At 33.0% G+C, this 26,810-nt stretch overlaps 1 protein-coding gene across 4 annotated transcripts; it reads left to right on the plus strand.

Annotated features, from left to right (window-relative positions):
• The first annotated feature begins 636 nt into the window (after window positions 1-636).
• GRHL3 (grainyhead like transcription factor 3) lies at window positions 637-26,355 on the plus strand. 4 transcript variants are annotated; one of them, XR_008401387.1, is made up of 17 exons: window positions 637-788; window positions 11,872-12,058; window positions 12,417-12,478; window positions 12,713-13,040; window positions 13,152-13,231; window positions 13,509-13,662; window positions 14,336-14,447; window positions 14,628-14,722; window positions 16,742-16,900; window positions 17,074-17,152; window positions 17,261-17,397; window positions 18,193-18,224; window positions 18,887-18,975; window positions 19,101-19,186; window positions 19,522-19,586; window positions 20,514-20,817; window positions 25,874-26,355. XR_008401387.1 is itself a non-coding variant. In XM_053707184.1 (16 exons), exons 1-16 carry the CDS (start codon window positions 772-774, stop codon window positions 20,626-20,628), a joined length of 1,797 nt encoding a protein of 598 aa, XP_053563159.1. In that variant the 5' UTR covers window positions 637-771; the 3' UTR covers window positions 20,629-21,947. The 4 variants fall into 4 exon arrangements, 3 of the variants coding, with proteins under 3 accessions (XP_053563159.1, XP_053563160.1, XP_053563162.1); XM_053707184.1 differs by lacking the exon at window positions 25,874-26,355 and having other exon boundaries at window positions 20,514-21,947; XM_053707185.1 differs by lacking the exon at window positions 25,874-26,355 and having other exon boundaries at window positions 17,264-17,397; window positions 20,514-21,947.
• The last annotated feature ends 455 nt before the right edge of the window (window positions 26,356-26,810 follow it).

Below are 26,810 nucleotides of genomic sequence, written 5' to 3' on the forward strand. Positions count from 1 at the left end.
TAGATAGGATAGATAGATATATGATGGATAGATAGATAGATGATAGATAGATGGATAGATTATAGATATGCAGATAGATAGATAGATAGATAGATAGATAGATAGATAGATGATGGATAGATGGATAGGTGGATAGATAGATAGATAGATAGATTATAGATATGTAGATAGATAGATAGATAGATAGATAGAAAGAAAGAAAGATAGATAGATAGATAGATAGATAGATTGAGAGATATTGGGTGGGTCGTTTTCTTATTGTTGCTATCATTCTAATAATTAAGGTAGCTTGTTAGCATTTACAACAGTAAAATAAAAAAGATCATAGTTCCTGCAGTGAAACAATAAAATTTAAGCTGTTGCTAAATCTTTTATCATTCATCCACAAGTCTACAACATGCAAAGACACGTCTGTAGTTTTGGTTAAGTTTCGCCTGAAGACTGAGTTTCTTTAAGACTTTTTTTTTTTTATTCTCTACCTGTCTTGGGGGAGGTGCTTGCTAAACCTTGGTTCATTCATATGCCTGTCCTGGTTTAGGGGGAGTAAATCACTGCACCTGCTAAGGTGTGTCTGTCTTTAGGCACCTGTTACATCAGCCAATGAGCTGCAGAGCTGTTTAAGAGCCCACCTGTCAGTGAAAATACCTGTACACAAATCCTCACACATAAATCTAACACTTCAGTCAGTGGGGAATGTGTATGCTTTGCAGGAATTAGAAGAGGACACAATCCGACAGAGGTTACTTAGTAAGAGAAGTTTTTTTAAAGAAAATGTCCAATGAACTTGAGTAAGTAAAAACTTTTACTGCACTGATATAGCAAGTGGATGTTTCCAGGCACAATTAAATTATCATATACAGTTTAAATAAGTGTGTATTGTGATAATGATAAGTATTTTGGTGAAACTGAGTTTAAGACTTAGGTGAAGCTGTGCAAAAAATATTAAATAGCCTATGTTTTTATTGTAGCTACATTTTTTGTTGTTTACTGAGCAATGCTTTAACTTTTGATTGAAAAAATAAGTAAAATAATGCACAGATTTTTACAATTGTATATAAATAAATTACATATTTCTTCATGTTATTTAGATATGATGTCTTTGGTATTGAGAATGGTATATTACCAAGTATACACATGCTTCTTATATTATGTACAAGATTACAAGCTTAGATTTAATGTTTTACATAACATTACATTATTTAATATGATTTGTAAACACTAAAATCCAAAATATAATGCAGAAATCACCATCTACTGTACATGGGAATTACAAAGATAGGACAGAAAGAAGGAGATATTTATCTATTGAACAAGTCATCCGCATTTCTTGGAAACCTTTCCCAGTTAATGAACATAAAACAAATTATAACATAAATTATATAAACATACCTAATACAATGAAACTGAAGCCATTACAGTAAGATTAATGATGTTTTCATAAATATTATTTTTTTAAAAATGTATATGTATATTAACATTACTAAAAATAGAAAATGTTGTAGTGTTTACTGATGTAGAATTGCCTGTATTGCCACAACAGACTTTGACTGTAATATCATTTAAAATATGTTTTTTTTGGTCCCTTTTGGGCTCAGTAATACATTAAAACAGACGCCACCTATATAATTATCAAATTAAGTTGTCTTTAATCACCTAATATGTTTGCTAAGGTTACAATTGTTGGTATCCTATTGAAAACCCTATAACAAGTGCATTGGGAAATGATTAATTATAGTAGATATGTTGCTACATGCTTAAACTCCTACATGGTACACGGAAGGAAAAAGATAAATACATTTGATATTTGTTACATCTGTTTGGTTAGGAGCCAAACATAAGTTATAGTCAATATTCAGGAATACCCGAACAACTTCCATCAATGTATCCTTCATATCTTGTTTAATTTCAATCTGGTGTGTGTGTGTGTGTATATATATATATATATATATATACTGTATATATAGATATGTAAATATAACACCATATATATTATACACACACACACAGCATAGGTTTTAAAGCCTAAATTATCTATACAATTTGAAAGTATTACTACATTTTATATATTTCTAGGCTGTAGAGAATAAGATAAATTAGTTTTTATTTTTAAGCCTGTTGTAAAACATAATTGTAATATTTGCTGTTCTCTTGTCATAATAACATCCGTTACTGTATAACAATTCTAAAAAATAATAGTATAAATGAAAACAGAAAAAGAAATAATGGAATCCTGGTATAGTTAAATTTATTTTAACCCCCCCCACACACACTCACACACAAAGATAGTATATTTTATTTCAAGTAAAAATACATGTATTTAATAGTAATGGTTAGCAACTTTTAGCTTTTAAGAGCACAGGTTCCTGAGGGTATTGTGTATTTATAACATTTATAGTTCAAAGAATGACCTAAACATGAAACTATTTTTATGTGGATCAGTATGTACTTTACTTGAGATTTATAGAGATTCCAGCAATTAAATAATCCCAATAAAAATAGAGAGAGCTTAAACCATCCAATTAGAGATAAGAAAGTATTTCAAAGGCTTGGCGTGGGTTTTTGTTTCAGAGAAGGCTTTACTTATGTTACTGTAGATGCTTCTGAGTTCAATGCAAAAATGTTAAACAAAAAAGCAACAGTTAATGTTTCTATTTGAGACAAAGTGGCACCATAAATACAATAGGGTGAGAGTGTGTCTGACTTTAAGTTTCATCCTAGTTTCATCCCAAACCCCTTAGTGAATGTCTTAGTGAGTCCACTTTTCATTTACATAGTTTAACATCCCATTCATTAATATGATGTAAACACACTTCAATGCCTGGCACAATACAGAATGAATAATCAATGCAGACTAGCTCCTATGGCAAAACATTCTTTATTCTTTATACAGCAATCATATGACAATTAGTTACAGAGTGCACTTTAAAATGTTACAAATGCCACAAAAGCCATGCACATATATATAATTATTTCCTCTCACCCCTATAAAGGGTAGGCAAATATATGCACATCAGCTTGTACAAGAGAACCATATAAGTTAATATAATGCTATTACTGGTACATGGGGCAAAAAGAATAACAACATACTTTGGTATGTAGATCAGGGTTTGCCAACTGACAGCCCTTTGCACTGGTTTTTGCAGACCCCAAAAAGAAAAGCAGAACTAAATATGGATGGTTTGGTGCCTTTTGGTGTATGGGCAAACAAAGGAGCCCTCTGGAGGGAATAACAGTAGATAGAGATTACCCTGCAACATTACCCAAATCTGTCCTTGTGCCACTGGATATTTTTAGGAGATATATTATTTTATTGGTGTGTTTAACTGCTAGCAATTCATTTATTTGTAGTCCTTAAAGTGTTGGTAAACTTTACATTTTTTAAAATCAGGTCTGATATCGAAGTAATATTTTATAGGGACTTTGATTGATCACTTCTAATAAATGCACTGTGTAATTTACTTTTTAATCTAGCCGTGCCATTCTAATACCCTGTGCTCAGGCTAATGATTTGGAACTGTTTTCCAATTGCCACTCAAGCTACAAAAAGTGCTCTATGGCTAGAGCACTGATTGGAGAACAGTTCAAACCATTAGCTCACAAAAAATATGAGTTTTGAAGTGGGAGGCCAGAGCATAAGGTATTAGAATAGCACAGCTAGATTAAAAAGTAAGTTATAGGGCATCTTCAGAACTGATCAGTTAAAGTCCCTGTAAATATTTTCTTAGTTTTCTGACCTGATTTTAAAACAGGTAAAGCTTACCATCACTTTAAGGCTTCTGAAATATTGATCTGAAGCCCCCATGTGTTAGGAAGTTATGGACCCTTGATGTAGATCAGTGTTTCCATACTGAAGAAGCAGGGAAAGCTAACAGGGTATCGGATATTCCTTTCACCATCATTTAATAGGAATTCTTTGTAGACTGATCAATTTATATTGTGTCTACAGATGACACTGTTCATTTTATAAAGCTTCAGCGAGTAATCCAGATGAAGTTTTACATGATATATACTATTGAATGTTTAGCTTTCTGCTGTTAATCCGTGTTTTTGTACAAATTAGTATATTATTGCTTCTAAAATGACTTTACAAATTAGCATGGTGGTAGTATTTGCCTCATCACCAAAGAGAGGCTTATTTATTGAGCCACTTCAGATAAGGCAACACATTACTTCACACTTACACTAGATGCAGACTATTGGATCTCTTTACTGATCATACTGATACATCAGGGGAAAGCTGATTAAGTTATTTGCTCAGATTACACTGACAAACAACACAGGAAATATCACCACATGTGCTAAATCCATTTCAGCATTTGTTTTTTTGTAACACACACAGCAAACTTATGCAGCAAAATTGAAGTAGGAGCAAACATAAATCCAAATTAAAAAAAGAGCCTAAGAGCTTGCCATTTTTTTTAAGAGATGTGGACTTTTTTCTTGCAGTCAGTAAAAAATGTAGTCTTGTAATTGTGATTCTTTAAAAGGGACTGCAATATTTTTTTAATGTAGAATATTTTATGTTAATTAGAAATTGTTTTAGTTCTTGTCGAGTGTTTAAACTTTGTTCTGGGTGTGCTTTTTTCACTTTTTCTGTCCAAGTCACAGTGTGAATACTGCATTTGTGTGTTAGATTGAAGTCCAACCATGTATAACAAAAATATATAAATATGTTAATTAATTTGAGACACTTGCTCAATACAATGTATACAAATAGTTTGTAATACAATATCTAAACAAGCATTTTAGTCCAAACTGAAAGGAAATAAAAGTGGAGGGGCTTAAATTATGCCAATTTAAGGATTTGTGCTTGGCACTGATTTAACTAAAGTTTAAGGGTAAATAAAGGAGCAAAAACAAAACACTCTAATGTGCAAGAGAATGTTACAATTATGCCGTTTGGAGTTTAACATGGGTAAACACATAGATAAAGCACTGAGCTGAACACGTGACTGGGAGCCATATGTGTGTAGCAGCGAGTCACTGGCAATATTCAGCCCTGGAGTGGATCTGCATTGCATGAAGCTGTTCAATCAATAGTGCAATAATAACATACTCTAGCAAATAAGTGCAAATGATTCTTGTTCCTTTATTTTCCTTAAACAAAGATCAACCAATGGTGATATAACAGGATAATGTATTGCAAAATTATAGATTTAAAGGAACATGACACCCAAACTTTTTCGCTCATGATTCAGATAGACAATACAATTTTAAACAACTTTCCAATTTACTTCTATTATCAAATTTGCTTCATTCTCTTAGTATCATTTGTTGAAAAAGCAGCTTACTGGGAGCTAGCTGAATGCATTGGGTAAGCCAATAATTTGAGGCCTATATATTCAGCCACCAATCAGCAGTTAACCTAGGTATTCTTTTTAACCAAGGATATCAAGAGAACAAAACAAATTAGATAATAGAAGTAAATTGGAAAGTTGTTTAAAAGCACATGCTTTGGGGCATATGTATCAAGCTCCGAATGGAGCTTGATGCCCCGTGTTTCTGGCGAGCCTGCAGGCTCGCCAGAAACAGCAGTTATGAAGCAGCGGTCACAAAGACCGCTGCTCCATAACCTGTCCGCCTGCTCAGAGCCGTCGGACAGACATCGCCGGAAATCAACCCGATCGAGTACGATCGGGTTGATTGACACCCCCCTGCTGGCGGCCTATTGGCCGCGAGTCTGCAGGGGGCGGCGTTGCACCAGCAGCTCTTGTGAGCTGCTGGTGCAATGCTGAATACGGGGAGCGTATTGCTCGCCGTATTCAGCGAGGTCTGGCGGACCTGATCCGCAGTGTCGGATCAGGTCCATCAGACCTTGATAAATATGCCCCTTTATCTGATTCATGAGAGAGAAAAAATTTGGTTTCATGTCCCTTTAAAGTGGAAACCTACAACTATAAATTTTACTGTGAAAAATAAATATATTTTAGCATCTGAAGCCACTATCAGACAATATAGTTCCACTGCATAAATTAATATTACTACCCACATCGACAAATACAATTTTTGTGGTTTGTGGTTTTGTTTTGTCTTTTTTGTTCAGGACACTTTATATAGTTGGGCACACTTCCCCTACTTCCTGTGCTTTTTTTTAAGCACTGGAACAAAAGATTCTTTTGTTACTTGGGTGTTATTAAATAATTCTTCTTTAAAGTGCAGTTTTTTAAAGGAAGGAATTTTAGAAAAATAGTAATATATCTACATATCTATCTCTACTGTTTGTCATTCTTTAAATATAGTTGTTTCCTGGCACGACAGCCTTTGTCTTATGTGATCAAAACAATGCTGTTTGTGGTTACCCCAACATGATGTTGTTTTGGGACACAAAATGTTGTCAACAAACAAAGAGGTCATTTAGCGATGTAAATATCTTGTTATTCTTAATTATCTAGTGGTTTAAATCTCTAGATTAAAGAGCAAGTCAACCACGTCATTGAAAACATGAGTGATTCATACTGTATTAATATCAGCTGGTTACACAGCATCTGCCAGCCAGCTACAGTTGTACAATAATAGTTGAGTGACAGCTATCAAAATCCCTTAATGCTCATTTGTTTTGAATGATTAAAATAGCATTTTCAAATATAGCACTTTATACAATACATAATCACACCATTTTATACAAAAGGTTTCCACATTCTATGGGATTCAAGAAAGAAAACATTTTCTTAATCAAAAAAGAACGTTAATTAAAACTAATACAACAGTTAAGACTAGAAGCAATAAAAAAGTATTGATGATCTCAGTATAAATTTATGCTACTCGCATTATTGTGAACCTGCATAACATTTGACTATACACTCTAGAAAATCATGAAAACAATATTAGTTTAGAAAATGATAGCAATGCAAACACAGCAAATGTGGGCAGATTCACCATTTTGTAAAAGAAAACATCAAGCACATGGATGACAAAATGGAGGACAACCTAGGTAAGCATATATTTATAGCATAGCATGACAACATATGTAGGTTGTGGCTAATTCTGTAAAAAGGTCAAAAGGAAGCACGCTAAGCTTCCAATTGGCTGTCAGGTACAATTATTTATTTATTTTTACTAAGGGTTGACATTTAACAAATGCATGCTCATGCACAGGGCTACAGGCATAACACATATAATAATTTATAGTTTTAAAGACTTTATTCTACAATAGATCTGTCATTTCAATAAGATTATTATACAATAGATCTGTCATTTCAATAAGAATGTGTGCCACTAGGTATTAATATATATGACTATGTATTTGATCAATAAGTACTGTATATTCCATTTCTGATTGGTACCGTTTGATCTTTTTGTACTCTGGTCCTCACAACACCCATGCGCTTCATGTTATAAACTAATTCCTGACACTTGTTCTTATCAAAAATGCCTTTTTTATATGGGTAACAGTATGATTTCATACACATACGATACCCTTTCTACCAGTCAGGGCATTTTATTTTTTTCTGCTGAAATGAGGCACACTATGTATTTTTTTTATATACTCCCATTTTAAATAAGTTACACGATTTAGCTACATCCCACACAAATGTGAAGAGGTATAAAAAGGATTGGAAAATGTTCTTAGTTGTGGTATTTGTGGTCGAAACCCTAAGTGCCAGCAGCAAATTTTTGTCTTGCACAAGGTGTGTTATTTAAACCCGCAGCACAGCGTAAGGAATGAGAAGGCGGGTGCAGTCACATAAGTTAACCTCACTCCACGTTCTCTGAGTCAGGGGCACGGTACTAAAACGTGATTATTTGACTGAGTCAGCATGTGAGGATCTCATTAATCAATGGAATAAGACTGATCTGTCCTAGGAAGGCAACACTATACTCACAAACTGGATCAACATGATGAATGTACATATTTATGTGGCACTTTTATACACATGTAAAATAAATGTACATTTATAGATTGATCACACAAATAGGTTGCAATTATCCTCTCTACTGCTATTTATACAAAATGAAGAATAAGTGTGTGTTGGCATAAGATGCCCATGCACACATTTAACACAAGAACAGGTAAATAAATGGTGAAAACAGTCAAGGTACATATGCAATCATTTTTATTTTAGATCTTGTCACTTTACACTTATGTATTAAGCTATTTCCATTTATGAGCACTAAAGCTGAAAGTTTTGTCTATGCTCTTAGGTAAATATCTCTCTCTTTAACATATCCCCCCCATGACATTTGCTCTCCTTCTTTCTCTGTCATACACATACAGTATCCATAGAAGCACATGGATATACTGTATTTACCCAATCATAACATCTCCACAATGCATTCAAACATGATTGGCAGCCCATGACTGTATTGCTTTCTCTCATTTCATGGTGACCTTAGTACAGAGATGAAATACATTCAGCTAAAGAACACCAAGTATAAGTTTCTCCCATCATTAAATAACAGAAAATCTTACAGAGTATAACATTAGCGTTTAGTTGCTATAGCCCACCTACACACTGTGCTATAGGCAGCACACACCCTGTGTGCTCTGCTTACACCTTCAGTCATTATCCCCACCTGCTGATACTTGAAGTGTGTATAGTGGTTAACCCCTTCCTCACGAGGTAGAGCAATATTAAAACTCTGTTTGAAGGCAATTTACACCACCAAATTTATTCTATTATTGTAGTTAAAAGGACATGAAACCCAAATTCATTCTTTCATGATTTTGAAAGAACATACAATTTTAAACAACTTTCTAATTTACTTCTATTATCTAATTTGCTTCATTCACTTTATATCCTTTGCTGAAAAGCATATCTAGATAGGTTCAGTAGCTGCTGATTGGTGGCTGCACATAGATGCCTTGTGTGATTGGCTCACTCATATGCATTGCTATTTCTTCAACAAAGGATATCTAAAGAATTAAGCAAATTAGATAATAGAAGAGTATTGGAATGTTGTTTAAAATTGTATTCTCTATCTGAATCATGAAAGAAAACTTTTGGGTTTAGTGTCCCTTTAATGTTCACTACTCTATACCTACAATTATGTATGTTAGTGAGAATCTAACCAAAACCTATTAATTTGAAACCAAACTTGACTTATAAAAGTAATAGCAAAACATCCCACTCTATGAACTAATTAACAATTCATTATAAATCCAACTTATTTTAGTCTAACCTCCTCTGGTTGCTAACTTTGTGTAAGAAGTTTTACACATTCAAGCAGGCAAATAGAAGAAAGACCATGATCTTGGTAACTAAACAGCAGGGATGACAAACACCTTCCTGTCATCAGAAGAAAAAGAAAGAAAGTAAATAAATGTGCAGTAATTTTAAAAAAAATCCATTGTTTTTGCACATGTGGGTTATAACAGAGCTTTGCAAGATAAGTATTAATGAACTTTGCATACTTGCTTGACTTTAGCCTATGGCTAATTGACACTACAAAGTCCTCCTCTTAGGGCTAGAGAGCAGATTTATTGCAAACAAGCTGTCCCTAAAACCAGCACTATTTAGGTTAGAAGTGGACACCGTGACTTTCTGTTTGTTTGTTTAAATCAAAGTATCTTTTTCTATAATGAAACTACTGATGCTGCATGGACACTGTGACACCTATGATTGTGACATAAAATGTTTTAACTTACTCTTATTATCAACTTAATATTTGTCTCTTGGTATCCTTTGTTGAAACACAGCTCTTTGTCAGGAGAAGATACTCAGGTAGCCTCAGGCATATGCATATGTATAACATTGTATAGGCATTTTTGCAAACATTTCTGCCATTTAGTGCTCAGGATACATACAGACTCCTTTGTATACCTCCGTTTTAATACAGGAGGGACCAAGGAAAAGTACCACATTTTACAAGTAAATATTGTGTTTTTATTTTAAATCGTATGCTCTGTTTGAATCATACAATTTGTATTTATGTTCCACAGTGTAAAACAGATTATATAAGCACAAACACACAGATATACTGTACATTATTATTTAGTGCAAAAGCTTATTTATATTTTATACTAAATAGTAGTACTTTATTCTCAAGCCTTGTGTAGGTGCAGTATGTAACATTTAAACTCTATTGTTAATTGAGAAGTTTGCATTAGGTTTTTTTTCTTTTGGTACCTTAACTCAAAATAAAACTTGTAATAATATTAGGTATGCATTTATACACTGGTGCAAATATTAAGATCCTTAAGGGATTGAAAAAATGTCTTTCCTTGAGAACAAAAGCAGTGTGTTAGGAGCGGCCAAAAAGCAAAGAAAAGTCAGCTTAAAACGACAGAGAGCAAACGAAAAGAGAAATGAATAAAGAAAGAAAAAGGGATTAAAATAACACAGGCAGGTGCCTTTCTACTTGGCTGAACCTGTAACCTCCCTGATCTGGGTTGGCGGCCTGTGTTTGCATTGCAATGAAAGCACGGTTTGTGGCCTCGTAGGAAGAGAATGAACAAAATAGCCTGTCACCTAGATTAGCTAGTGTCTGGCTTTTAGGTGTGTGTGGTACAACTTGTCACTCCCCTACTTCCCAAAAGGCAAATAATGTTCATAGCACGTAGAAAAGCCTAAGATTTATAGGGAGAGGAGGGAGAGGATAGAAATATTGGAAAGAAATACAAGGTGCATGCAGAGGGTATAAACTGGTCTGAAGCTGGAAAGTCATTGTATTTACAAGGAAGTAATAGTTGTGAGACAGATATTTGACTACACATAATATAAGTGAAATGTCTGGGGATAATGTTCTATCCATTTTATTTTAGGCAACAGTTGAGTACAAAATGCAGAAAACTCTACACTTACAACAAAAGTTTGGCAAAATGATTAGGGGAAAATAATAATGTGGCTAATATACCAATTCTTATAAAAATAAAATAATAAATATTAAAAAAATTAAGAGCAGAGACAAAACTCCACATCCAAAATGATTGTTAGTTAAAAGTTGTAGGATATGTACATACCTGATAAAGGTTAGTGGTCAGGGGATTTAAAAAGCAGGGTGGTTTTCTGTGACTAAAAATTGATTAGTTTGGTTTAAAGGTTAATAATAATAGCACACCTGTATTGAAGATTCTTTCATAAATATTTGATTGTGATTTCCATTGTTTTTTTAATTAGATCACATATGATGTATACAAATATATGACAGTTATAGCAATTATCTAACACACATGATAAAACAAGTGCTTATAAGAAGGCAAATGAATGGAAAGCCTTTTCATCAGATGGGAGATTAGCAGTATATATCAATAGTGAATATAAACCAAAGGAAATTATTAAACATTGTTAGTGATTTTCCAGAAGTCAGACACACTTATGTGGCGATCAAAGATATACTGTAATTAAAATAAATTTTAACCTGCTCATTTGATTAAACATGAGTGAGATGAAAACGCTGATAATAAATTCTTGACTGGCCCCTGCAAAATTTTGTTTTATGTTTAATCTTTTTGACCTGTCCCCGAAAAAAAAAAAAAAAAAATATATATATATATATATATATATTAAATGGGGCTATCTGGAACGCTTAAAAAACTTTTAAAATGTTCTATTAAATCTGCATTTGTTCTTTTCCGTACTCTATTATGCTTTTTCCTCATTTTCTGGCAACATTTACATCCCTATTTGTGCAATAATACTAGTCATATAGGGTTACTCATCACACCAACCAGGACAGCTCATTCATTCTAAATATGCAAATCTGAAGGATATGTTCCACTATATTTATTGAGTGATTAATCTGGGACAAGTTATTTATTTCCTAATTCCTGCTTGAATGTACATCTATAACAGTACTTATATTAATCCTAAATTTAGCATGAAAATAGACACAATTTTTGTACATCATTTAACATAATATGTTGCTAGATTTCTTTGTATCCCAAGCCATATGAGAACACTGCTAAAATTTGTACCATTTTGTCATCCACAGTTACCGGCCAGTTATGCTCATTCAAAATGACAACATTAATCTTCAAAAATATTCATACGCCAGTGAAGATGAAGCCTGGACAAAATATTTAGAAAACCCTATGACGGTAGCTACCAAAGCCATGATGAGAGCAAATGGGGATGACGATGGTGTAACTGCTTTGAGCTTTCTCTATGACTACTATAGGGTAACGCTATATACTGTTTACTATTTTATATTGACAAGTCATTTTAATAACACCTACGTTTGTGATATATACATGCATTTAATGATGCAAAAGTTACATATAATTTGGTAGAAGCTATGTTAATTCTCATCTTGATTGGAAGATCTGTTTTTTTCTTTAATAATTTAAATTATTTATGATTATGGAAATTCAGTATCTTGTTGATGGAATTGGTCTATATGGAGATAAGACTTAATAATATCTGAAGCATCATGTAATGATGTGAGCTGTGTGTATGTTGTAATATATATATATATATATATATTAATTACAAACATTATACTCAGCATATTTTAAGATAAGACTTTTTTTGCCCTAGGTCCCAAAGGAAAAGAGACTCATTCCTCCTGGATCAACAGGGCGACTTGAACAAGTCAAAAGGTAGGTGTTGTTTCTTCAGTCTAATACATTGAAATCCTGACACCATTAAATGGGGTGTATTAAAGTTTTTTTATTTTTAAATAGGATGTCAGAATTTGCCCTTAAGTAATAGAATAAAGGCTTTAGCTTTAAAGCTGGAGGGCCATGTTTACAGAAAAGACAGTAATTTGGGGGGAATATGTATGGTTAAAATTGGAAGATTAAAATCAATAATTTCTTATTTTTTTCTTGTAGAAATTGTGTTGATTATGAAACTGATATTTCGAATTTTGAAAATCCAAATGGACTAATGAAGTTTCTTTCGGATAACTCCTCCACTCAAGAATTCTCAGAGACACATAAAAAAAATAACTATTTAACTCTGGATTGCCTAATAAATTCCAATAAACTTACTATTCCTTCAAACATTGGCAAACTAGAAACTGATGTCCATGAAGATTTTATGGCTGTTTCATGTGATGTATATGAGAAAAATTCACTTAACCTTTTTGAAACGTTACATGTAGCACAACCTCAACAAAGATGGCAACCTGACAGTACCTTTAAGGAGGACACACCCGAGGTAAGACTAATATGTAATACTGTACTCATTGCTCCATATTCTCATTGCCCTATAATTGCAATTGTTCTTGGTTTGTATGTTTTTAGTGACATCTTAATTTTGTGTTTGTAGCCCCTCATATTCAGTGACATATTAAGAACCCAAGCAGAGTCTACTTGTTCAGAAGAATACCTACAAGGAGAGACAAGTCGGTAAGTAGCTTTCATTGGCTCACAGCAAATATAAGGGATTTTCATAGCAGGCATTTTTTGTACAGTAGTTTTAAAACAGTATGTGACAGTAGTTTTAAAACAGTATGTGACAATGTCCAAATACATTTCTGGGGACCTTTGTTTGACCAACCTGAAGAATTCAATGCACATGTAGTAAATTATGACTGCACCTGCATGCTTAGAGGCACAAGCCAAAACTGTAATTCTGCAAAAGTCAAAAAAATATTGACTAAAATATAATAACATTTTGTTGCAGGGATTTTGAATACACACTGGAATCTCCAAAAGCTATTCACATAAAGTCCGGAGACTCTCCCATGGCTTATCTAAACAAAGGTCAATTTTATCCAGTAAACCTCAGAACTACAGAGAGCAGAAAACGCTTGCATTTGTCATCCAGTAAAGTCAAGGTATGTACTATGCTGTTATCACAACATATCAAATTAATGTAATATTTGAAGAATTTTAATTCTACAGGGTCCCATTAGGTTAAGTAGATTGTTGCTGTTTAAACATACTGAAAGTCCCTAATGGAGTGACATCTTATTGGAAACTGATAAATAGGCAAATTCATAGAAAATAAATCTACTAAATTTGAACAAATACAGCCTATTCTAGGGAAATAAGATGAGTCACTGAAAATACAAGGTTCCTTCTACAAGGCAAACAAAATAGTATGATGAGTGGCGTTTGCATACAGCAATGTGTCTGCCATGATAAACTACCTTTATTGAATCTTTGCAAATGCGTCTTTTACTTCTTAAATAACAGCCCATAAAGAAAGTGTATTCATGGAATCCGAACCCTTTTATATGTGTACACAGCAATCCATTCCCTTTGTCTTCAGGAAATATATTTATTTATTGGAATCCTTAATGTGCACTAAGCTAACAAGTCCATACAATAGTTTTTTTCCATTATTATGTCCCTTATGGAGAAGAAAGGAGAAGTAGTTGACAAGAGAGAAGTGTTCACATGCATTAAGAAATTCCACAAAGTGTAGGGCTTGAACAAGATATTACATATTTGGAAATGTGACATTTGCAAGATAGGTGTTTGACTATGTTTTTCTACTTTCTATAGAGTGTTGTCATGGTGGTCTTTGACAATGAAAAAAACCCAGAAGAGCAGCTGAAACGTTGGAAACATTGGCACTCCAGGCAACCAACTGCAAAGCAAAGGGTTATTGATGTTGGTAAGTTTAAACACCCTCCACCTGCCATTCACTTTAAATAGAGATGCCATTTTTTTCTAGAAAGTTGACTACTGAGGTTGTATTCTCTTATATCTTCAATCTCTAAATCTGCATCTTTCTGTCTGTCTGTCTACCTAACTATCCATCCTTTTACATACAACATACCATCATACCTTCCAGCTGACTATAAAGAAAACTGTAACACGGTGGAAAACATTGAGGAAGTGGCCTACAATGCATTATCATTTATGTGGAACATCAATGAAGAAGCAAAGGTAAGTTACATTTACACGGAATTATAGAACTGACCATTCTTAAAAACAATAAAGTGAAGTCTAAAAATATAATAAAATAAATATTTCAAGGTTGGCCCTAAGAGAAGGGATTTAAAAAAAGTATTATAGTTTGTTTGTTTTTTTCTTAAGAGTGCTCTTGTTTTGGGAAAACAACATTTTTGTTTGTATGCTTGCAAGGCCTGTTACTGTCCACCAATAAAGCAGTGGGAGTTTTGCTTGTCAGCCGGTGAGCATTTAGGCCCTAGGTTCCAGTTGCATAGCATTTCTGTTAGCTTAAAAATCAATAAAATTAAATCAATTTCACCTAACTTTTTTTTTTTTTTAGCTCAAAAATATTTTTAACATGTTTATCATACTCTTTCATATACACAATGGAAATGTTTGGATTTTAATGTCCCCTTAAACTATTCATAATTATATGAATGACAATGACAGTGTAGGACAGATAAAGAGATGCAAGTTATGTGCTTTCATAACCAATTATACCATATATAAAAAATACCTTTACACCAAAGTTATTAACATTTTATATGACCCCTATGCCTTTAACAACAAAGAAAAAATTATAAGGCTAATTAATTTAAGATTAGCATGTCTGATAATGTTACATTATTGCCCTTCTATTATTCATACCCAGTACCAATTTTCTGATGCCTATTCCAACGTAATTATAATAAAAAATTAAAAAAATCAGTGAGCAAAGATAGCAAGGCTGAAAAAATAAATCACAAAGCCAATCCCTCTGGCAAACAATCTTTTGATCTTTTCTCCTTTAGTCACCCAATTACAAATACATTCTTCCTTATTCATTTCATTGCTTTTTTTTAAATTTGTAATTGCTTTCCTGTATCAATCAACTGTTATACAGAGTTAATAAATACATATAATAAATTAATAAATATAAACCATTTATAATGAAAATCGTGTGAAATTTACTTTTAAAATGGACGATATATGGATATGAATGAAGAGTGTGCACATGTAATGAGTTGCTAGGTAAACGTTAAGCAAATCAGTTAAGGGATACATGTCAAACTGAGTGGTATCTAAGACAACAAATCACTGAGGCTTCAGAAGATAAGATCTCTACTCTGATGAAGTGTGCAGATTAGTTTTTGGAAGAGAAAACATGAGAATTTATTTTGATAAAGAATCAGATCTTGTTCCAACTGAAAGAGTAATTCTTCTCTGGGTGGGTTTAGAGCCTAAGGCAAATGTTAAGATGTTCAGAACTGGGTATTAATTATAAAGGAATAAAACAAATAATACTGTCATGGACACATGGTAATCTACTGTCTTGCCTATTTCTCATCAATTTAAGTGAGCAGAATGATACACTGAAAAAACAAAGTTATTTCATTTTACATAGCATATGTCCTTTAGCAGATGAAGAACACTTTTTATCTGACCTAAGCAGGACATAATTTATCTCTACCACCCCTGCTGGGAGACAGTTGTATGAACACACTTCAGTGTTCTAAACTATGAACGGTTGTGTATATATAATCCCTGCACAAATTTATTATAGCATGTTTTAGAGGTCAGATTTTTACTTTATTTTAAATGTGTGACATGCACCTCTCCCTAGGGCCATTCCTCTAAAAAAATGCAACTAATATAAATTGTTTATTCTTACCTCTAGGTTTCTTTTAAAGGTAGGGCTGTTTGTACAACGCACAGTGGAGAGTGTAATATGACACTTCTCCATATTCTATAAGTGACAAAAAGACCTCTAAATAGTAATTGTGTGTAAATGCTCTTCATTGCATACATTATACACAATACAGTGAAAACAAAGACTAATAAACATAATTTACTTATTTTCTACATTTGTTTTCTATACATGTGGACTCTAATTCCCAAGGACATAGAGAATTTTTTTTTTATTAAAAGTCCACTGCAACATAAAAGGGTTGGAAAAGCAGTTGATGTGAAAATGGCAGTTTCCTAGCCATGCATGCTATTTGTTTGCTAAAACTCCTATGTATTCTATTTCAGATTTTTGTTGGAATCAATTGCCTAAGCACAGACTTTTCATCTCAGAAAGGAGTGAAGGGGGTACCACTAAATCTCCAAATCGATACATATGACTACGACACAGGAGTGAAGAGACTTATTCACAGAGCTGTTTGCCAGATTAAAATATTCTGTGACAAGGTATGACTATAGCTGTGTGATTCTTGTGACAAGAATTGTTTGACATTATTGTTATGCTTACCATTTGTTAGCAAAGCCCTGTTAAATTGCGCAGCTCTGGGTACAGATGTGCACAAGCTTGCAATCAATATGCTTCAGCTCTGACAGTAATTTACTTATTTGTTTATAAACAGGGAGCAGAGAGGAAAATGCGGGATGAGGAACGCAAACAGTTTAGAAGAAAAGGGAAATGTGCAGATCCCAACAGCAAAGGTATGTATAGGATGTGTCACACATAACATCTTGGGGAGATTATGTAAAAATATGATTTTTTATTCATTTATTTGTATATTTATGTATATTACATTGTTGCCTTTTTAGTAGATATGAAGGGATCTCTACTGCCGGGATACAAAGGCACAGATATCACTTATCTCAGGACAGAAAAGGACATGGAAACTCAACCTGTGTTATTTATTCCTAATGTACATTTTTCCAACCTTCAAAGATGTGGCATAGTAAGTATCTGCACTAAACCACTTATATATCTTACATGCAGTAGCCACTATTATCACACCCAGACAAAAGGGGAAAATGTGATCATCTAAGGCAGTGATTTTTAACCTTTTTTTGTCGTGGCACACTTTTTTTCATTAAAAAATCCTGTGGCACACCACCATCCCAAAATTTAAAAAAAATCACACATTGTAGCCTAATACAGCATATATATATACACATACACACAAACACACCATACTGTATGTATTGTGCTGTTATGCCATGCCTCCTACAAACTACCCCTGCACTGGGAGTAAAAAACAAGCAAATTTAAAAAATATGTCACACTGTTGTCAGTCTGCCGTGGCACACCTGAGGATCTCTCACGGCACACTAGTGTGCCACGGCACACTGGTTGAAAAACACTGATCTAAGGTACTAAGAAATATCCAAACATATCATTACATTGCCAAGCTCCAGAAATCCAATAGTTACAGAATTACATTTGATCACAGTTTTGCATCTCTTAACACAATATGCAGCACATATTTTTGTTCAGTGTTTATATTTCCTTTGCACGCTGATCAGCTATGTCAAAGTCATCTGCTGAGTCAACAGCAGCTTCAAGAATTCGATAAAATAAACATACGTTTTTGTGTAGGCTATAGTTATGGGAAGATATATACAGGGGACAATATATAGCCTGTTAAACACAGACACTGTGGAAGCACTAGAGAATGTGTTCTAGTCTTGAAGTTATTTTAACATTTCAATAACTGTGACCTGACAAACTTTCTTTGTCTTTTTGTTTGAAGGTACTTCCCCCTGTTACAGATAATAATGACAGGTAAGATCTTCAGAGTTTATAACCATTTGCACTATCTAGGAATTCAGAACACATTCAGAAAGTGACAATTCTACTGACATGGATTTGTCTACAAAATGTTGCGGGAATACATTATAGTATAGTATAGCCAACTCACGGTAGGATAGCAGTTATTGTAGTTTGTCCAGTTTTTGTTTTGTTTTTAAATAAATATTGTCAATCCAATGTATTTTATTTTATACATTTTTTGTGATGGCTGGAAATTAAGTAGTGCATGGGGGATTGATACATAGAGTAGCAGTCTATTTTAGCAATTGTTTTAACAAAATAATATTTAGAAATAATTGAAAGTGTCCATCCTCAACCCCCCTCCATGTATCAACTGTTAAATTAGTAAAATCACATTCTCTCCTGAGTGCGTAGGTTTAGCAGAGCAATTGCAGTCATTGTTTTTCTTGCTTGTATAAGTATAAGGCAATAATGTTGATTGATGAGGATAGAAGATGGTATATTAAAAAGCTATAGGGAAAACATTCCCATTAAATGAGCTTGTATGTTGTTCACATGAGAGGACTCTGAGGTTCTAGAGATATGGCTTAGGGATGACAATATTACACTTAGGCTGCATGAGTTATAGACATATATGTCTTACAGTTATACTTATCTTTCTTGTTTTATTACAGATTAGCCTTAAAGAGAAGTTGTCCAGCTTTCACAGAAGGCTTTGAGATGCCCCCATCTAAACAAGCAACAACCGCAGAATCACAAAGAGGTATTCATAGAACTTTTTTTTTTTACAATTTTCTACCAAAAATAGCCAAATAATCTAAATCAAAGTTATAATTTGTCCATCTCAAGTTGTTAGATTCAATACTAAGACATTTTGCTAATTTGCAGTTTTGTTATATGTGAGGAGGGAGTCAGAAGAAGCATTTGATGCGCTAATGTTGAAAACACCAGATCTCAAAGGTTTACGAAATGCGGTAAGTTGAAAAAACACCACTTTATAGATAGTAACTTCCTGTCATTTGCATTCTCCGATTTCCTACAGCTACAGGGTCTATAAAATCCTATGTTGTTTTAATCCTCCCTGCTATTCACTATCACTACTTGTAAAATATTATAGGAATTTGTGATTCATTTTTGTAAGCAACAAAATTGCAGTGATCCTCAGTGGTTGTTAATAAATAATTTAAAAAAAGGGAGGAACATGAATGACCCCAAAGCTTATCGAGTTTTTGCAATGTGACCCATGCATTGTTTGTTAATGTAATGCTTAATATGTTATACACTTACAAATTGAAATTATATTCAACAGATCTCAGAAAAATATGATTTACCAGAAGAAAGGATATTCAGAGTCTACAAAAAATGCAAAAGAGGGTAAGTCTTCTTTGTGCAAAAATAAATAAGGAAAGTTAAAGAATGCAGAATAAATAAAGGGTATATATGAAATTATTTGTATATTTATTTATATTTATTACTAAATAAGAAGGCGTACATGTCTAATTTCTAATGAGACTTTATATTTCTTTGAAGAGAGAAGTATTAATGTCATTGTATTAGACCTGGTTAATCATTGCATTGTGTATATAGCTCATGTAGGAATAAAATCTGCATCTTGTAAGTTAAATCTTACAGACTTATTTGTTTGTATGGTGAAGAACCGCTCTGACCCTCCATGTATATGTAATCATTCTAATAGATATGCCATTCTGTGGTCCATCAATGTGACAACATCATATTGGTCTGTGGAAATGAGATTAGAGCAAGATAATTTTCTGCAAATATGCAAAAACAAGAATCATGGGATTACATGTGAACACAGCACTATCAGGAAATAGACTCTTTACTTTAAAAAACCTGCTGAAGAAAAAGATACAATCCATTTTGCAAGCCCCGTTTACTTTGTAAAAGAACAGCTAATGCTGTGTTGTCCCTGGCAGATTTCCAGAGATCTTATTCCTCATAAGATAGCTGGGTGTATTGCGCAATTAACTTCACAGAACATGTCACGCATCCTTGCTACATTTATGAGTTAGAGTGGGTGTTGTTAAAGGCAAAACTCAGACTGAGAATATTAGTTGTGTGAGGGAAATAATGTTCTAGCTATGTGTTTATACCATCATTTGAAGAGTTTAGAAGAGCTTTCACACTGTATAGCTAGCTGTAGGAGATTATTGGAGAAACATTGTATCCTAATGACTATGCTCTTGAGATTCTATGGGTATTAAGCTGTATTAGCTTATTGGGCTTTAGAGTTTTGTTTTATCATTATAGTAATTTTTCATTTCTCTCATTTTGTTGTAGAATCCTAGTGAACATGGATAACAACATAATCCAGCATTACAGCAACCATGTGGCTTTTCTTCTGGACCTTACAGAAATGGAAGGAAACATCACAGTGACACTTGAAGAACTTTAACATCAATGGTGGACTTTGAACAAATAAAGACTCATGAACAATGGGATGAGACACACAGTGAAAATGACCTCAGTCATAATTTAGGGCTTGTGCTTTTCCATGGAACAGTAGAGTTCAATGTTTTTTTCAGACATTGTGAAGTCACCTACTCATAGGAAAGTTAACACAAGGTCTTCAAAAGACTGTCAGGTACAGAAAATGTATTCACAGATTTCTGGATGACAATTTTAAGACACTTAACTCTGTTTCCAGAGTTGCAAAGTTTTTTTATGGTAAATTGAGATTTTACCGTTGCTATTTCTGCAACCAGGCTGCTTTTGTACCAACGTTATTTCTTTTAATTATAAGTAAAGTATTTTTTATAACTGTTTTTTGTTTTTGCTTCAACCAGTTATGTATTTTATTAGCAAATATTAAAAACATCAGTTTAAATATTTTCTTTTCCCATGCCACAAATGGCATGGCAACATGCAAAGGGACATGAAATGTGAATTCCATTAGGCCAGTCAGTAATGTTGTCTTTGTGTTTTACCCACTGTGAAAAAATAATCCAATATACCATAGCAGCATGATTAAGACTGAATATGAAATTTATTTTATTATAGAAAAGCTGCTTACAATACAAATGTTATATTTAAAGGGGTAAGATACACAGAATTTTTCCATTTTTTTTTAAATGGATACTCATGCACTGAATAAACCAATATTTTCAGAGAGCAATAGCTACCTAGGTTTCAGTTACACATCCTGTTAGTTTTCAAATTGAAACATACCTTTAATATGTTTAACTGCTGCTCTCATATATACATAAAATAAATATCTTGTGTAAAATGTCCCTTTAAAAGACTTGCCAAAAAAAGTTGAAGATCTATATTCGATAATTTCTTTCAAAGCTGTAAATATGTTTTTAAAAACTTGATTTTTTTTTTTATAAAAAATAGAAAAATCATCAATACAGTATATGTTTTTCAAGAGGTTGTCAAAGAAGCCCCTTTTTACTATTAGCACTATCAATTTTTCAATTACAATATTTTATAATTGAGTTCACACAAAGAGGAAATTTCTCCCACATGTTTAAAGAAATTGTATTTCATCAGGAACTATTTAATTTAAAACCATGCTTTTAAACATTGTCCTTTTTATAACAAAAAATGCTGCCAGTTTTTATTAGAAAAGACCTACTGATATAAAATGTTACTGTTTTTATACATTTCCTATTGATGACTCTTTTTTATATAAATGTGTATATATTTGTATGTATTTTAATATACAGACACTTGTTTTTGTCATTTCAACAACATGCCTTCTCACATTTCCTAGTTTTGTCTTTTTTTTATCCCAGTGATATATTTACTTATTTAGTCTTAATAAATGACAATTAATATTTATAACAAGTATTAATTTGCTACAACATTTTGTTGCCAGGCATTAATATGCACATCAGTGTTATAGAAATGTTGTACCCCCCTATCAAGGGAGTAGTGTTATCTCACATTAATTCTTTCAACCATAATAACCATTGGTGTCATTAGCATTATACAAATCAACAGATTTATAGATGACAATTATTTAGCAGATAACCCAAGAGAGCAGACATAACACCCAGAGACAGCCAAAAAAGCAGTGCTATAGAAATGTTGTACCCCTCTCAAGGTAATAGTGTTAACTCAAATGCATTATTCCAACCATAATAACCATTGGTGTCATTAGCATTATACAAATCAATAGCTTTATAGATGACAATTATTTAGCAGATAACCCAAGAGAGCAGATAACACCCAGAGACAGCCAAAAAAGCAGAATGAACCATGTTCATTTTTGTAATTTCAAACAACTCTATTCTGTCTTGAAGCCGATTTTGAGATTCCATATTTCTGTAGCTCTCTCTTACAAATGAGTTAGTGTGAGGAAAGGATAAAAGGAAATATGAAGCAACAACTGGTATAACTCTATCCACAAAGTCATCCTATACATAGGTCTGCCATACAGCTGTTGTCATGGCTACTTGTTGTTCTATGTTTGTTTATACAGAAGAAGCTTGCTGGCTTTCAGGCTGTAAAAGAAATTTCCTAGCATCCCCAAGAAGCCTGCAGGGTCCAACTGACTGATTGTGCCTTGCAAGTAAAGGCATAACTAGCTCTAGTACAACAGATAAAAATGTAGCTTTCCAATACTGAATGAAAAAAAACAATTTGCAATCTAAAATACAGATATCATGCAATACTATAATTGCAAGAGATCTGCAAAATATAGTTTTACTCAAGCACATTGAAATCTTTGCCATATTCTAAGTTTTTATGGACTTATTGAGACAATGTTCCACTCTACCATTGTTCTATGTTCTTAGATTCAGCTGACTATGCATATCCAAGCATAACCAATTCCTTCATCTCGTTTTCATATATTGTGTATTGATATTGTTCTTCACTTTTGCGCTGCAGAAGCATATAAGTGTGATTTGATCTTTGAGTCAGGTACTGTTTAAATAATATAATAATATAAAGAATTATGTTGAAAAAAGGTAAATGACCACTGAGTGCAGTCTTCTGGGATCATTGCCTTTTTAATAGAACATAAGTAAATAGCAGTCCATAATATGCCCATATAAAAACATTCAATATTACTATAAAATGTGGTTTATTATTACAGTCTTTTTTAAATAGTTAACCACACAGTATACACATAAGTAAATTATACACACAGCATCCTAGCATTTGCATAGATACAGAAATTCAAGAAATATATTAGGCATGTTAGCAATGGGTGGAGGGGATTGTGCTTAAAAATGTCTAGAGCAGAAACACATAATGCATCTGAAAACCTTTACCCTATTATCTACTACTTTCTTCATCTATGCCTAAAAGGTAATCTTTAATGGACTACCCTGCCTCAGCACAGATGAATCAGTCACAGTGACTGAGGCCCTAATCAGATCAATCAGTAAAACTGTCAAAATTAGGACTGTTGGGGATAGAAAAAAGAATAGAGAAATGCACTAGTTTACTAACAGCAGATTCTCATTATTGTTCTGTGTTTTCCCCAGTGAATTTTTGTGTACATATATATTTCTCTCTAGATAACTAGCCCTGGTTATTGGAATAAGACCAGGACAAGTCCCCACTAGAAATCCTACTCTTGCCAGAGACATTTCTATAAAAATATTTTTTTTTTAAAATTAAAGGGCCATGATATCCAAATGTTGAAACACTTGAAAGTGATGCAGCATAGCTGTAAAAGGTTGACTAGAAAATATCACCTGAACATCTCTATGTAAAAAAGAAAGATATTTTACCTCAAAATGTCCTAAGTATTCAAACCCCATTGCAAAGGACTTTAAGCAGCAAATCAGTTTGTCTGTCCCAGGACAGACAAGGGAGTGAGCTTTGTGCACACTCATGTTATTTCCCTATTCAGTTTAAGGAAGTTTACTATGAAATCTCATAAAGAATTATTAATCTCAAAGCGTGTTTTTGAAATATTAAATCTAAAAAATTGTTAGAATAATTAAAATGATTATACATACTGTAAATATAAAAGTAATTGTTAAAATGATTATACATACTGTAAATATAAATATATAAATATACATATATATATTTACTATGGATTATTTAGCATTTTTTACAGTATCTATAATCATATTTAATAAATATTATTATTTTTTAATATTTTAAGAACAAGCTTTGAGAGTAATAATTCTTCATGTGTGCTAACACGACACAAATTAGACCTTTAAACCTAAAGCGCAAGACACAAATTATGTTATGCATATTTTACATTACTATGTTCTTCACACAAAAATTGTTTTAATTTTTATTTATAGGAATAGATATATTGGTATAGGAGTATAAATATGCATATATAGTAATATGTATATACAATAAAAAATAAAAATTTCCTGTATGTGAAGAACATTAGAACGTGAAATATCTACAGTAAAGCACTTAAGTACATAAATACGTATGTACACACACAGATATATATATATATATATATATATATATATATATATATATATATATATATATACAAACACATATTTAGACATGTATATGTATGTATCTATACAATATAGCCCTTTGCAGTCAAATACCTTATCATAAACCATAAACATTTTTAACCCATAGAACTTTTTAAAAAATACTTATATGACTAATTTTTACCAGATAGTGTTTATATGAGTGTAACAGTAAATTGTAATGTATTTATGTTGTGCTTAGTGCAACTTTTTATTAACACACCACCCTTTACACAAGGTTTTCAGTAGCACTAACCTGACAAGCATAAAATGTTATTGAGCTCTCACAATCGCGTTTAATTTTAACTTTTAACATTGTGCACAAAACCCGATATCACGCACAACAGTTAGAGCGAGACTTGTAATCTAGCCCTATGTGTGTGTCTGTGATTTTGTTTTTTATTTAACTATTCAAATTCTGGTTATGTTTGAGTTGTGTTCATTCCTTATGTTATTCTTGTTAGAAATTCTCCTATCTAGGTGTACCTGTGGCCTCTTGGGACACCCAATGCTAAAAGGAAGTGCAACTATCTAATTTTTAATCACACACCAATCTGTATAAGTAAAGACTTTTGATGTCACCCAAATCTTGCATCAAATACACACATTAGCTTTACGTGAATTAGCCAAACAAGAAGCAGGCATTGTCCTTTTCAAAGGAGACACACTTCTGAAGATCTTGTAAACCTAATCTAACTAATTTCACCTACACAAGTTGTTATATATTTTGATACATAGCTTGGGTATATCTAAACACAACTGTACATATATTAATGTTAATAAGAGAATCCTAACTGCCAAGCCAAATAACACATAATGAAGTCAGACTCTTAGGGCTCCAGATGCTGCTTTGAATCCCCATCGTTTCAGGTCCACCTAAAACAGAAGTTAAGAAGCTGCAGTAGTAAGACCGCTGCTCCTTAACCTCTCCTCCACCTTTTAGGTGGCGGACTGAAATCATTCCGATCCGTTATGATTGAGATGATTGACGGCCTCTGCTAGCAGACGATTATCCACCAGTGAGCAGGGGACGGCATTGCACAAGCATTTCACCAGAAAAGCATGTGCAATTTTAAATGCAGACAGTGTATACAGCAAATCATGTCCGCTCGACCTTTGTTAAATCTACCCCTTAGACTCATTTGGCCATTTATATCATAGACATACAACGGTAGTTAACACTTATGCCCTTAACCACCACCGTTTTGTTTTTGTTTTTTTACTCAGGTAATCAGCAAAATCTTGTATCTAAGGAAGGGGCCCTTTATGATAGGTGAGGATTCAAATTGTCTGTGGGATCCAACATTTCCACGTTGAAATCTATGGAAATACCCTAGCAGAACCAGCACAGTTCTATTTGATCTCATTTATGTCAAGAGGTAGGTATAGTCCCATGATGAGAGGTTCGGGACAACACTATTAGATCTCTACTATTCATGGACATTGATGCTGAAAAAAAAAACAGTTCAACAGAGTTGGCATTATTTGTTCTCTACACTTAAAAGCTAAGTTTTGGACAAAATGTTCTAGAATGTGTCTCCCATCTATACTCTTCATTGTCTACAAAATGTAAAATGAATGGTTTGTTGTCAGTTCCTTTTAAGATGCACAGTGGGTCTACCATTCTCTTTTTAACTGATGTTAGAAATATTAGCATCAATGATTTGTGACAATACTAATAAACATAATATTTGAGGTACAAAACAATACTTATACTTCTATATTTCTTTTTTTTTAAATAATTTTTATTGAGGGTTTAAAATGCATATAGAAATAGGTTCAATGAATTATACAATCAGCATTTTCCATGACAATACAATAAGATACAAGTGAATAATCTCAGCTAGCACATGGAAATATGAAATATAGTGATACAGTTAACTACCTAAATAGTACCTTAAATGTAAACCATAAGGTCTCATCCTTGAACACTGATTTTATAGCCTTCCCAAAACATATTAGGCCACTTTTGGACCTATAGTTTAGCTAAACGAGAATATAACAGAAGGATTAAATTTATACATGGTCACTCTTGGACCATAGAAAAATTCTGTTTTTACTTTAAATATAGTGAACAACAACACTGAACAAACCTTCTACTAGGGAAGGATGGGTACTTCTAGTTAGTTTGAGTATATGCAGTGTTGTGAGAAACCATTTTGTT

The sequence above is a fragment of the Bombina bombina genome, chromosome 3, assembly GCF_027579735.1.
Source record: "Bombina bombina isolate aBomBom1 chromosome 3, aBomBom1.pri, whole genome shotgun sequence".
In the NCBI taxonomy this organism is placed as follows: Eukaryota; Metazoa; Chordata; class Amphibia; order Anura; family Bombinatoridae; genus Bombina; species Bombina bombina.